Source organism: Centrocercus urophasianus, unplaced genomic scaffold (genome assembly GCF_019232065.1).
Source record: "Centrocercus urophasianus isolate 14NV4802_14NV808 unplaced genomic scaffold, USGS_Curo_1.0 seq_14, whole genome shotgun sequence".
NCBI lineage: Eukaryota > Metazoa > Chordata > Aves > Galliformes > Phasianidae > Centrocercus > Centrocercus urophasianus.
In genome coordinates this window covers 36,475,782-36,490,669 of record NW_024884586.1, presented here as the reverse complement: position 1 = coordinate 36,490,669, position 14,888 = coordinate 36,475,782, and the positions used below count along the sequence as shown (strand labels likewise).

The window sequence follows — 14,888 nt, the reverse complement described above, 5'->3', positions numbered from 1 at the left end:
ACAGTCATAGTAATATCTCATAGAGAAAGACAGTGAAGACTGTAGATTGACAGATACTGTTACCTACTTTCAAGGATTTTTACTTGTAATGTAGCAGGGGAAAAAAAAAAAAGAAAAAAAGGATTGTGAAATAGTTTTAATTAATTTTAAGATAGAGTTATAAACTAGTATATATCATCTGGGAATACTGGTCAGCTGAGACTGTGACTCTTAGAACATTTAGCGTATTTATTCATGAATGCAGGAGTCTCTATCATCAACAGCCTTAATCCTGGGAGGTCTTTCATGCTATATTTAGCATGATTCTGAGAGTTTTTTTAAAGTCTAAATTTAAGACTAAATTTGTTTTTTTAACAATTACTCTCTTTAACTAAACTGTGCTATATTACTACAGTCCTACAAGCTGTATTATATTATGTATGTATTATACTATGGTATTGCAAAATTAAATCAGTAAACATATATTTATTTCAAACTCGGTTATTTCATTCTTGGCATTGTGCACGCAGCAAGAAATTACATACATGGAAACAATAGGAGGCATCTATTGCTTCTTTCACATGATGTTGGATGGAAACAATTCTCCCAGCAACTGTTATTGACTAAATTCTTACATACAGGCAAGCTGACACAGGATAATCTAGAAAACAGCTGAGTAAATGACATCAACCATGGTTCATTTAAAACAATTTATTTGGAAGAGTGTCTTCTGAAATTCTGTGGTTTGTAAATCTTACATAATTCCATTATAAATAGATTTGTATTTAAGTGTATAAACTTCAAATTATTATAAAGAACAAGAGTGCATCACAGGTTTTTATTTCTGGACCCAAGGACATATTGTACGTTCTTTGTTCTGCCTCAAGTCAAAATATGTGGCTTTCATCATCTACCTACAAACAGTGGTAGGATACAATGTCACGGACTACTGTTGAAGTAAGTAGAAACTCAACTATTTCTGGTCAAGTCTTTTCAACTGCTTTGCTCTTATGGCACACAGACCATAAAATGGCATTTAGAAATACTCAAGGAATATAGAAAGTGTATATCTTCAAAACAGAATAAGTAAAGAACAATAATGGATAGGGTAATAGGAGTTTCTTCAGATAAGTATTAAAGTATTAGTATTTCATTAAGGTAGATGAAAGAATTTTTGAATGCATTTCCACATGCCGAATAAGCTCCCTGCTCTTCTTCCTTCCCCCACGTTATGACAATTGACAGATTACAGATATATTTACCGTTAATTTAAACTGATTTCTTAGCGTTATTTGTGTGGTTGAATGCACACTGATTAATGATATTCCCAACTGAAATTGCCACGACATTTTTTTTCTTTCTATAGACTGGTTGAATACTAAACAGAAGCAAAGTAATAGAACTGCTGCCTTTGCTTTTAAAATAATAATGCAGTTGAAAACACACAGTTTCAGATCAGCAGGGTGATGAAGGAACATACCTTCACTGTTACTTTTGTGTTTTATTTGTAAAACTGCAGGAAATCATCTGTAAATTCTAACCATGCAGATAGGTTGCTAGTAGAGGCTCTTCCATCAGTGCAGTCACACTGAGCCAATTTCCCAGGGTTTGATCTAAGCCCTTTCCAAGCTTTTTCTTCTTATCTTATGCAGAAAGCTGTTTTTTCCAAAGATGCAAGAAATATAACTGAATGCTGCATGATCAAGTCAGATTCCAGTCAACTTTTAAACCATTAACATGTCTACTGAATCCAAAATGATCACAATCTTTTCAGGGAGAAGGGAGAAAACGAATCAGTGAAATGTCTTTGTTAGCAAGGGTGAATAAACAGTGACACAGCTGAGTTAAGGCAGAAATTATTTACTTTTCAGTTCATGAAAATTTCACGCAGATGAGATTCAGAAGGAAGGAAGGACAGCTTGGAGAACTGAACTGCATTGAAAATAGTAGAGAAGAAAGAGCAGAACAAAAGATAAATAGACTCAGGCACGAGTAAGCAAACTGAACAGTCCCAAAAAAACTTTAGTAAAAGCCATTGCAAACTAAAGGCACCTTGTACTGTGAACTAAGACATTTTTTTTCATGGGCAAAATGCTATCATTAACCAAAAGTGTCAAGCCCTCTATCATTACACAATAAATAGTGGTGACTAAGCAACACCAACACTTCTTTGCTTTAAGATTTACTGAAGTGGCTAGCGTGCATATAAAATCACAGTCAAAACTTTTCTTATAAGTCAGTCAGTAATCCTGGACTCTCAGCAGAGATTTCAAGGCACATGCAGTAGAATTGTTGTAAGAGCATTTTTTTTTTGGAGAGCTTGAAAATTACTGGCATTATATGAAATTATCTGACCAGACTAATGATCCTTCAAGTATGGGTTATGTTCTGTGACCAATTCTTAGTGAACAGAGTTCCAAGTAACAAACAAAGAGCGTTCCAATTATTAGAGGCATAAAAAACAGGCCCTTGATGTTGATTATGAGAATATGCAAATGCTAACTGCAGTTTCTCTCTGATGTGTCTGACAATTGCACTTACTGGTTCAACCACATTTTGGATTAACAGTGCATTGCAATTCAATCCTCTTAGAAAAATGCTATGCAATAAATTGAGAGTGTACCACTAGAATCATTTGATACTAGATTAAAAGCTCCACATAGCAGTACATTTGGAATTGATTCTGATCTGCGCTGTCAACAACTGAATATATTTATGTGTTATTAATTGTGGAAAATGACAGTATCAAAGATGTAGCATTGGTGTTTAACTTCATATCTAATCACACACCACTTAGGAGTCCAGCAGAATGCACTACTGACACTAGCAATTCTCTGATAGAAACTTCAAGCAGAAATTTTGATTCTATCTCAACTCGATACATATATCCAATAGAGTACGGAAATATTCTGACACTTTATTTATTCAGTAAACTAATTATTTCCCTGGATGAGCTGCCAAAAAAAATCTGCAACCTTTATTTCTGAAAGCTTAAACAAAGCTTAAATTTGTACTCAAATCTGATCTTCCAACTCAGTGGAACAACATATGAAGAACAGCAGAAGAAAAATTTTGAACAGCAAACTATGTCATTAGGAAAACTTGTGGAGAAAATATGTTATAGACAATGGTATGGACAATATACTCTTTCCCGTGAGACTACAGAACATCTCAATGCTACGGAATTACATTTCTAACAAAAGTGTCCGAACTTCTTTTGATATTTTATTTTTCTGTAGTTGATACATTTCATTTCCACACACTCAAATGCATAAGCAACAATCTCAGTGGCTTGAGACGTCAAACAATGCTCATGACAATAACTAGCTACTTGACCTTCACCTTCTTGTAAAAGGCTATCTATGTTCTATCACTTAATGTCAGGCCTTGAATGCTCTGAATCTTCTAGACAGTTCAATAACCTGATGTGTACTACTGCTCAGACTCCAGTAAATTCTGTAAATGTGAAATCATTAAGTATGGGAATCTTACCATATTGATAGATAAGGGATCTAATTTTACAGTATTAGAATATTTTGCTTTTCAAAAAAAAAAAAAAGAAAGAAAAGGGAATAATCAATGTCTTGGTATTTGCACTTCTGCATTAAGATATGATGCACTACCTGGATCCTCAATTTAATAGAATAGAATACTAAAAGAAATAACAGAATGATACTTAATAAAAACTGAAAATGGAATATATGAATTACTCACATTTTTAACGTCATTTTCATGGTGAAAAATATATTCAAACAGTGCCTGTCAGAAGAATATTTAAAACAATTATATTTGAAAGTGAAAAATAGTAAATGTTATCTAAAAGTAATTCAGAGTCTTGATTACATCCGGTAGAAAATAATTCTTTGTGCAAGCAATTATATTTATACATTTCATCAGCTGAAATATACATTTCACTAAGACCTGAACGGACAGAATCTGTTGATGTGCTACATTGTTATTACAGGAAATTAATTTAACTTGATCCAAGAGATTAGCGTTTTTAAGCTTTGGTCCTTAAAACTAAAAGTAAAGCTGACCATTACATGTCTTAAGAAAAAAAAACCAAAACAATCTATAAGCTACGAAATTTGGGGATCTGTGAAAGAAAAAATGCCTTTTTATTCATAAATGATAAATGCTAACAATATCACGTTTCTGAAATTCATACACACCATAATCATAACAAAGCTTAAAAAAGTAACGTTTCCTGTGCTATGCTAACTGCTAGTAATACTACAACAATTGCATTTTTGCTTAGTTTTTGATTAGCCCCTTATAAAACTAAATGGTTAGTACTACCTTCTAGCTGTTCTAAACTGGAATACTAAGAAATACATAACAGCTAACAGAGTTGGTATTTAAAGTGAATATAATGATGTTGGAAGAAACTAGATTTCTAAAGGGAGTCTTGAAGCCAGAAATGTAGTAAGGCAGTAATGGCTGAATAGTGTGATTTTTTTGAAAATTGACCCTTCTGACCATGTAAATCTCAGGTCTTAATTGCTGCTCATAGTATCCATTAAAACAAAAACCTAAATTTCCCTAGATGAAAATGTTAGCCCAGATCCACCTTCAGAAAACTAGAAAACTACAAATAAGTTGTCCTGTCTGGTGAGGAAGTAAACCACAACTTTTCTTCTGTTCAGAAATGCATCTGCACAGATGATCAAATAAAGTAAAGAATGATTACTAAAAATGCATTTACAGGAAAATTAGAATAGACATTTATTTATAAGGTAAATAGAAGTGAAAACAGCAAAAGAATGGAAAACTAAGAAGGAGTAGCACACCTCCTCTACTAGTTCAATAATAAGGAAAAAAATCAGCAAGAGTAAATCTAAAAGTGATTAAGATGGTATTTTCTTGGCTGGCCAGCATGAGGAATTTATTGTGGCTATCTATCTATATACATGACCTTCAAAAGGATTTAAATGACTCTACATTTATGTAGATAAAAATAACTAGAATTATCTTAGTAATTCTATTAAAAAACCAAAAGCTAAAGAAGATAAAACTTCCTGTTTCCTAGCAGCAACCAACTGCTAACAGAGAATTAATAGCAGTTCTCTCTGGGGACAGGTGATAAGTCCTACATCTAATATGGTGTTTCCTGCAATAGTCCTTTACAGGGCTGATGCTAGCTACAGGCAGAGACAAGTGACTTAGCAAACTTTGTCCATTCCTTTATATTTCAAAAACTAGCAGGACATAGCCAAGCAATTTAAAAATAGATATTCTAATTTTAAAAGAGATGATGCACACACTTTCCAAACATAAGGAAGAAGTATATAGGAGAAGTAAATACCAACATGAATACAAAAAGTAGCTATGTGAATTTAAGAACTGGAGGATTTTTTGTTATCTTGCACCTCAGAGAAGTGACAGCTCAAAGAGTTTTAAAACTTCAATGATACTCAACACAAAAGTACAGTCTGTAGTCTCACCTCCTTGCTTTAGCTTTAGCCTTAATGCTGTCTTATTCTGTTAAAAAAAAGTTACAAATCCATGTAGATCCAAATTTAAACTCAGATCTTACATTCTATGTGAAACATTAATGTCACAATGTATTAGCTTTGTAATACTGACAAGTACACTTGCTGCCTATGGATGTTTCCATGAGGACTGCTGATTTATATTTTTTGGCTTAAGCTTCTGTTCACATGAAATTGAAGGACAGAGTTACTCCATCTTCCCAGAAAATGCCGACTAAAAAATTGTTAAAAATATCTGTTTTGCATTCTTGAGAGCTGTTGCCAAGAATAAATACTTTGTCTGAAAGTTAACCTACCTACTTAAATAGTATATACATTTATCAAAGAAAAAATAAAACCTAGCTGTCTTTAAGAAGATCTAAGCTTAATTTCCTAGAGACGTATCTTGTGTTCTGTAATCCTTCCAGGTTTCTTACATTCTCCCTATTTTATAAACTCTAGTGGGTTAAGAATATGTGTGCTGAGTGATTGCTAACAAGAGCATAACTGAACAAAAGACCTGCAGTTTCTTCCAAAATGAAAAAGAACTGGCTTGTAGTTGCCTGCAGTGGATATGATAGTTTGCAAGCCTTTCATTATTTAGCAAGACTAGAAATTACTATCTAAATCAAGTTTTAAAAAGCAGCTTGAGAAAGCAAATGAATTGCTAACCACATATGAAAACATATTAACTAATGTTTTAGAATGGGGAAGCTAACTTAGGAGTATTCTGCTGTGTTTTTTTCCTCTTGACACTTTTTCATATTTTTAATTTCAAGCCTGCTAACTACTGCCAGAGCATAAAAGATAAATAAGATACAATTTTTCTCAATTTTACATCTTGAACACAGTTCTTCATTGTTTCTGTGCCCAATCCCATGTACAGCTTCATAAGAATGATGCCAGAAAATTAGAAACAGATATCACAGTGATAACCAAAATAGTTACATACCTTCGCCAGTTCGGGTTTTTGAGCATACTTTGATAAATTCAGTCGAGACACATTTATGAAAGGGCCATCTGGATTTGTTATCATTGAAGCCTGAAGGGAAGAAACAGGCTTTTAAGTGGGAAGAACCCCTACACTTTTCCAGAAATTTCTGAAAATATTAGCAATATACCAAAAAGATGAAAAACAATGCAGTTGTATATGAATTCTGCTTTGTCATAGGGATTCGTCTTAGTGATTTTCATCTACTCTGAAAGTCAGGAATATGTCCTACTCCCATACACACCCTGAAAAAGGCTGCACGAACTACATTCTGGAATTACCTTTTACTTCCCTCTCTTCACTATTTCCACAGTGTGCCAAGGCATGCAGCTTGCACAGTTATATGGACTGAAGTCAGGTGAGATATGGGACAAAAAAAATCTTCCAGACAGGTTTAAGGAGACCAGTTCATACTCATGATAGTGAGAATTTGTAAATAATATGATGTTAATTGGTAGTAAACATTCATGCCAGTTGCAGTGTATTAATTTGGCCGACAGATCAGAATCAAACTAATATACTTTATTTTCTTTATCTGATGAAGTGGTAGATATTGAGAGATTAGTAATTGCTTTGTACTAAACTAAAAAACTTGGAGGCTTCAGCATGCTTATGGCGAAGTCATGCTATAGTCCTTTCACTAATCTTCAGTGAATAAAATTGTATTATATAAAATAATATTGGTCTCACAAAACTTGTAAATTTGTGGATTTCTGTTAATTTTTGTGAACCTGTGGATTGATGTATATTTTGTTCATGAACACACTAGCAAACTAATGAGGTAATATTTCTACACTTGACTCCGGAAACAATTTAAATAAAAATGCTGACGTCCTTCAAACAGAGTTTAGATGCAGCTTTATTTCAAATACAAAGTCATCTGTCCCAGATGCAATGATCAAGAAAGCTGTCTTTCTAAGAAGAGTCAGGCAACTTACCGTTCCTAGCCTGACATATCTCCCAGAAGCACTACTGATTGGACGAGCTGTTAGAGCTGTTCGAGGTGTTTTTATAGCCTGTTCCATAGTACTTGGCCGTCCACTTTGTGTACTTGGTCTCACAAATCCTGAAATAGGTCTTCCTGACTGAGTTACTGGCCTGAAGATATTAAGCACATTATCCTCATGTCAACTGGAATTTACTGACGGAGAGTTTAAGCACTTATATCTGAAATATTTCATTTTTAGAAGCTAAATTTAGGATTTGCTTACGTGCAACTGATCATATTAAAAAAAAAAAAAGATGACATACCTAACCGCTGGGCTGGGGCCTCCACCTTGGCTAGTTCCAGGGAGTTTCAAAGATGTTCCTGGTCCTATAAAATAAGAGCATTGCTCACTTCAACTTGAGATACTGCACTCTTTACAAGGGTCTTTAAAAAATGCCTATGTCTTACAATAAACGGAAAATTTCCTTGCTCAAACTGGGCAGTCATAGCACCAGAGAAGGAAGACAAGAAGAAACAAACTGCACAATCAGTAAATTGTTAGATTATTGCAAGAAACAGGCCATCATGAACATGGGAAAAACTAATATTCTGTATACTACTCCTGTAGTTCTGTCTTTCATCCTTTTTCTACAGATGTGAAGTATGTGCTGTTCCTCTCTACTTTTCCTAAAGAAATGCTATTGTTTTCAAATAACTCTTCTCTAGTATCTGTACAACATTCACTTTATTAGTTTAAGTTATTATTTGAACCCTTCTCCTCAGGGAAGGCAGGCAATTTTGTCGTTGTACACATACTACAGAATGTCCTCTCAAGAAGAACATCTCAGAATAGTATTTAAGAAATAAAGGCTATTGGAATTATAAGATCAAGCTATTTTAAAATGGTTTATTTTCTACCTCGTGTTAGAATAACACCTGGACTTGGCAAAAGCCTTCAGCAGGCTTTCTCACAACTTCTAATGTTTTGACATTAGATCATTAAGAATTACTAGATCATTAATATAGATTTTCCATCACCTTTATTGATATGCTATTATAATTTTTGTAGCCTCCCATAAGAATATGTAAGACTTGATTTTAAAAATCTGGTTAAAAGCATGGTATGATATACATTCGTTTGCTGGTGTGTCCACTGCTTTGTCAAGATGTACGGAAGGAAAGGAGATTTATGTTAAAAAAGGCAGTTCTTGACAAATCATCTATTTATTATCTATGTACTTATGAACAGTTCTTATTTCAAACATTTCAAAGAACTGAAGTTATACTGATATGTAGCTAGTTTGTTGACTTTATTTTTTCACCAGTATAAAACCTCACGTCTGCCCTTTTTTTCATTCTTCTCTCTTTCTCCCATCTTCAGGATGTAATTACCCCTGAGACACCACCATTTCACTGCTCAAGCAGAAAGTTAGACTTGTGCAAACAGATAACCTTTAACTCAATCTAAATACTTTCTAGTTTTCTTAAGCCAGGCTGATATCAAGCATTTCTGCCTGTCATCTTGCAATAGTCACTGGTAGTGGTTCTATCTAAAATTAACTAATTAACGAAAATTAACTAGGAACAAGGGTGGGATTCATAGTGCATAAAGGGCATATATTTCTCTCATTTCCCAGTGGAGAAGAAGCCAGAAAGGAGTAAAAGAAATCAAGTTATGGGAAAAAAAAACCTAGTGAGTACAGGGATTTAGAAGAAAAACTGACAAAATGCTGTCTAAAATCCAGGCCTAAACTTATCAAAATCATGTGATCAATGCAATCAGAAAGCAACTGAAAACTATCCTCGCAACAATAGCTAAAAGCCATAATACATCACCTCACCTCAGCACATACTGTTTCATGACTGATGTCAATCCTGACCAGAACAGTTCCTGTTGCTTCAACATATTAAGAGAAAGTTGTTCTTACGTGCGACTTGAGCAATGGCATTTTCATCTAGCATCATCTCTGCTATTCCTTCTTGATCCATCTCAATTTCATCCACATATACCATTTCTGTCAAAGCTCGTGTTTTCAGGCTCCAGGCAGCCTGAATAAGGATAAAGGAAAAGGAAAAGCACCTTTAATTAAATAATTTAAACAGCAATTTTGCCTTTTAAAATAAAATAACAAAGCCTTAGTAAGCTTGAGTAAGCTATTGATTTTAACAATTGGGTATAGCTGAACATTCACTGTAAGCAGACCTAATGCTGCATGTACAGTCAGAGTTGCTTAACATTCAGGACAAAAGTGCAGCTTCAAGTGTGGCCTCAGCACATGGGGAGCCTACATAGTCAAGTAGGTCCAGTAGGCTCATGTGCTGCTTTTCCTGCCAATCAAGGCAAGCATACTAGTGGCCTTCCTGCTACTCTAATCATACAGTTGCTTGACAGAGTTAAAAATGGGATTAGACGTTAGACAACTCTTTTGGAGTGGAACAGCTATAGTCACTGAATCTGGAGGACAGAATTTCATGCCTGATGAAAGTTAGGACTAAGTTATGTCATGGGCAACTGAGATCTCAAGTTTTTGAAGACATACTCAGCTACAAGTGCTTTTCAAAACCCACAGCTGACAGACACCTTATTTATATTGGGATGGGAGAGGAAGGTAAGTAAAGCCATTATAATGCAAAGTAATGCCTTTCCAAGGCATCAGTGGAGAAAGAAGGAAAATCTTTTAACCAGTAATCTTTTAATTACTGTAGCATTAAGTATCTACAAGCCTTTAAAAAGATAATCTAAAACTCCTTTGTTCAGAGCATCAGCTGTAAAATCTATAGACTGCATATCTCAGATTGTGAGATTACTGGAGAACTTGTTAGTGACCTTAACTGACAAATTACTGCATTAAGTGTCTTGGGGATGTGAGCAGTGTGGAAAGGCAAGCACAATCTTACGCTATGTGACAACTCTCATGTAGTCTGCAGAGAGAACAAATCAGTGGGGGGAAACAAACAGTACCAGTTGGTACTTCATACAGCAGTACCAACAAAATAACCATAAATCCAATCACTTCCTTGATAACTTGGTATCTCTGAAATGTACTCATAGAACCGGCCTGATAAAGTGAGCCAAAAGATCAACCACTGGTCTTCCTTCAGATATTGAAAAGGTCATCATAAATTTTCCAAAGTAAATTTTTCTATCAAAATAATCTGATTTGTTGCTTTTCTGACATGGGCTACAACCCAAGAACCATTAATATTTGCTAAGGAAGCATTTCAGAATAGAAATAGAGTGATGCTACTTTTAATGGAACTGAAGGTCAAATACATGGAAGTGCTTACTCTTTAAATAACAGATAGATTTCATGATGTAAGTCATTATTTAATGGGACACCTCTTGTTCATCAGTTCTCAGACCATGCCTTCATCTACCTTTATATCATGTAATTTTTCTATGCAGTGTTATAATTGCCTGCCAAAAAAAAAAAAAAAAAAAGTATACTTAAAAATGTTAAAATATTTAGCTCTCATTTGCTTCCAAGCAGGAGCTAAGAAGGTATTTAGGCAGCCAGTTCAGGCACAATTAGAAACCTTTGTTCAAATAAGAAGGAACAGGGCAGGATGATTTGAATGTAGGCCAGACAGACATAATCCAGATTTGCTTTATCATCTTTTTGTTTATTCTTATGTTGGCTGACAATCTGTAACTATCATTTATATTTGCAGTTAGATATTCAGTATCCTCAACCATTTTTCATTATTCTAGAAAACTACGTAGGTTTGAGATTGTTTTGTAAAAAAAACCACCTTTGTGGTACTCTGCCTTTTTCAAAGACATACATGTCTGAAGTGAACATAATCGAGTCTATATAGAGAATATGCTGAAATTAGAGCTCTCAGGATAAGTCAAACACTTATCTATTAATAAAGATACAAAAAGCTGCTCATACTAAGGATCTTTTTCTGGGAAGTGAAAGTAGCAACTTCTCTAATCACTAAATCAGGACAGTTCTTAACGCAGACATAGATGTATCATTCTGATTTTCCCAATAACAAAGACCAGAAAACATGTTTTTAAAAGCAGTATGTCTTCTGATTTTCAGACACAAATCTGTGATGAAAAATAGTTCTTAGGCTGCTTTTACAGTCTTCAGCTCCTATTTTGGGGCTTCACAGCTAACAACCTTGAATTTCATGCACTGTTCCTTTATTAGTAACCACACTGTAGATCAGAGTATTGCCTATAGCAACGTTTGTGTAAGGACCCTTGGTCACAGCAGCAAGACAGAGAAAAATGTCAAATTCATTACTTAAACTACAGAAATATGACACTTACCTTGGGAAAAAAAATCTTAACTACTAGTAATATGACCCATCTGAAACAGAAGTATCTTTACTACATATACACAGAGTGCTTCTAAATATCTGAAAAAATCATGGCTTGCAAAATGGAATTATAAATGTACATTGATATATAAACACAAAGGGAGATGAAGGAAAGATTTTTTTTTAAAAAAAGAAGAATTAAGTGAAAGTTTTGATATTCTTTTTGCCCATAAAAATCTTTGCTATTTATTCATAAGAAGTCACAAAACTTTATTATAACTACGGTATGTGACTTGATTTACTTTTTAAAAGAAAACCTCACAGATGTACCTTTCTGTTTTAAAACAGACCCCTCACAGAAATATTGGGTGCCTTTTATTCATAAAGTTGTCCTTTATCACATAACACATGCATTGTTCAAAGCTCAGTAATTTCATCTCTCGCAGGCTTTACACAGAGAATTTATACCGGTATTCCTGGGTTTAGAAACCTACCTTCTGTGTTGCAGTTTTTGGTTATCCAGAAAAAATTTAACATTTTTCTTCATAAGTACATAATTATAGTAATTAACCGTATTCTAATGCACAGACATTTTGCTCAGCAGAAACCTACAAGAGTTTGAAACTAAAGCAGAAACTAAAAAATGCCAACTAAAATTAAAATTAGCAAAGCATAAAACTGGAAGAGCCACACTGCCAACATTGAGAGGAAGACTAACATAATCACAAATAGCCAAGACAATAAGTGCATGTATTTCCAAGTAGCAACATAAAAATATTATTTACATCTCTAGCTAGCACAAGTTTGTCCACTCAAACTGCTGTATCAGATTTCATTTGTATTATCTGCTCTCTCTCTGCGGGATCCATATTTTTTGTTCTGTGACAAGCCACGTGCCTGGTGTTTATGAAGGAGACTTGCATTTTTGCCTTGTAATCAGAACATAACCATACAATAACAAGTACTAAACTGGGAAGGAATATGTTATTGTATGGTAACTGTTGAGTCACAGAATGAATCACTGATTGAGCACCTGGGAAAAAGATGGTCAGCCCAGGGAGCACAGGTGAAGGCAATTCAGCTATGAGACCAGAAGGGGTGGAGGCTGGCTGCACCTCTCAGACCCCATTTAAAGGCTGACTGCCACTCTAGAAGGATCTCTGGTTGGAGATTCCTCCTTTGTGGAGTTTTCCCTGCAAACTTCGATCTTCAGAGATGGGTGAGCACTTTTCCTTTTTAATATCATTCCATTTGTGTTAGTCTCTTTGCTCCTACACCCCTGTATTGCTCTTCTACCACGTTGACCCTTCTGACTGTAGTGCTTAGGCATCATAATACAATAAATGTACTACAGTATTCCTTTAGAAGCCTAAACTACAGAAAGAAGAGTGTTGATGTTAAACACCCTTGTGTTTCTCTTAATTTCTTGAAATTGATTTGTTGGTGAATCAAATAAGTATCTTTCCTTTGTTCCTGAAAAGGCCAAAAATCAAGTCTTAAAAAAAAAAATAAATCAAAACTTAAAATCTAAATCTGAACATATTTTCATTTCCCTTTCATTTGGAGTTCCATTATTGCAATAATGCTTCATTACCACAAATTTTATACCATAGACTACAGAATCTTAACAATAATAGAATGTAGCAACTACCTTGTGAAGCATAATTTTTAAAGTTAAAAAGATACCTATCAGTAGTTCCTTTAAATCATCTTGTATGCAAACAACTTAAATGATTTCACTGGAATTAATAAGAGACCTGAAAAACATAATATTGTGGGCTAGAGCTAAAAGAAGCTGCAATCTGCACGTTGCTATTCTTCCCAGTGCAGTAATCTAGCAGTAATATAGGCAGAATGAAAGCTATTCAATTACCCTGTCTTACATCAATTGAGCGAAGCATCACCACGCAGCTTCAGGGTTTCGTAATCTACAGAAAAGGCAGGCAAGGAGAATGAGCTGTAGGAACAGGAAGGGCAGGGCTAACAGCCCACCATTACACTAGATTTACCGGAAACGTAAACCTGAGCCCTGAGAACATAAGTGTTCTATTTGTGAAATACACGTTGTATTTTTTCCCAATATCACCAGATGATGAAGGTTTTTCTTTTCAATACAGATTCAGTGCTGAGCTACTGAACTGCTGAATAAATCTAAAGAAATACATGAAACAAATAACTTTACTTGCTGTAAAGTCTGCCTATTTAAAATACCTCTTATTAAATTTCTTGCCTTAACAATGATGAAAAACACACTTATATCATCAAGGATGTAACAATTAAAAAAGTATTATTCAGTGTAATAGATTTTTTCCTAATTATTGCACCTAATAATTATATTAATGGGAAGAGTGTTACCTGAAATGCAGAGTATCCAGTATCATGCTCCTGAAAGAGAAGACAGAGAACTTAAAGAACAGAAATATTAAACAATAAGAACAATGATTAGATAAAACAAGGAATTGCAAAACTAAAACAAAATATTCTGTGACCTCCTCATCTTGCACAAACACTTTCTGTGATACATATATCCAAATTTCCATTTTATTGCATTACCTTAACTTACATATTCCTGAGTTCAGCAGTAATTTACAAAATGAAAGCAGACCTGCAGCAAGTGCTTTTTTTTTTTTTTTTTTTTTTTCAGGTACCATATGTTTTCTTGTTTCTGATGTATCATGTTTGCCAAAACTAAGATTACCAATGAACAAAACTGAAAGATGGTCTGTTTTCATTTAAAAAATAAAGCAATGCAAGACATAAGCAAATCTCTCAAAAGTTAAGTATTTGATTAAGACGTGCTTTAGAAATCCTGTATAATAAAACCTTGTTAATTGCTGGTGGTGCTGACACTGATGTCTCTCAGGTGCATAATAGGAATTTTCTTTCTGTAATACAGATTTTTTTGTACACTTATGATGGAAGTGATGTGTTCATTGCATACCAGACAATCACGCTGTCTTTCTGCATCATCCAATACACTAAAAGAGAAATCCAGACAAAGGAACTTCACAAACTAACCAGTAGAAACTTGTGGATGCTTAAAACTTGAGGTGAATGTAGCTAAATACTAACAAAAGGACATGTGATTTATAAAAGTTTGTGTAGCTGTCATCATATTTATGTTGTTGTTCAATGTTCTGTTAGCTTCTATTGCAAGGACACCCTGCTGATTCATGCTTCCCAACAAGACAAAGGTGAGGCATGCGCCTTACTTCCCACTGTAGTATAAGACATGGGCTATGACTTC

At 34.4% G+C, this 14,888-nt stretch overlaps 1 protein-coding gene across 3 annotated transcripts in view; it reads right to left on the bottom strand.

The window, feature by feature from the left end:
* TTC8 (tetratricopeptide repeat domain 8) overlaps positions 1–14,888 on the bottom strand; it is a 36,710-nt gene that overhangs the window by 15,488 nt on the left and 6,334 nt on the right. The window contains exons 2-7 of one of the 3 annotated variants that reach the window (XM_042813764.1): positions 13,997–14,026; positions 9,298–9,418; positions 7,693–7,756; positions 7,380–7,539; positions 6,403–6,492; positions 3,694–3,738 (exon numbers count right to left, since the gene is read on the bottom strand). In XM_042813764.1, the coding sequence (XP_042669698.1) occupies positions 3,694–3,738; positions 6,403–6,492; positions 7,380–7,539; positions 7,693–7,756; positions 9,298–9,418; positions 13,997–14,026 (510 nt within the window). Of the gene's footprint in view, positions 1–3,693; positions 3,739–6,402; positions 6,493–7,379; positions 7,540–7,692; positions 7,757–9,297; positions 9,419–13,996; positions 14,027–14,888 lie in introns of those variants that run through there. The other 2 variants (XM_042813765.1, XM_042813766.1) reach the window with 2 other exon arrangements.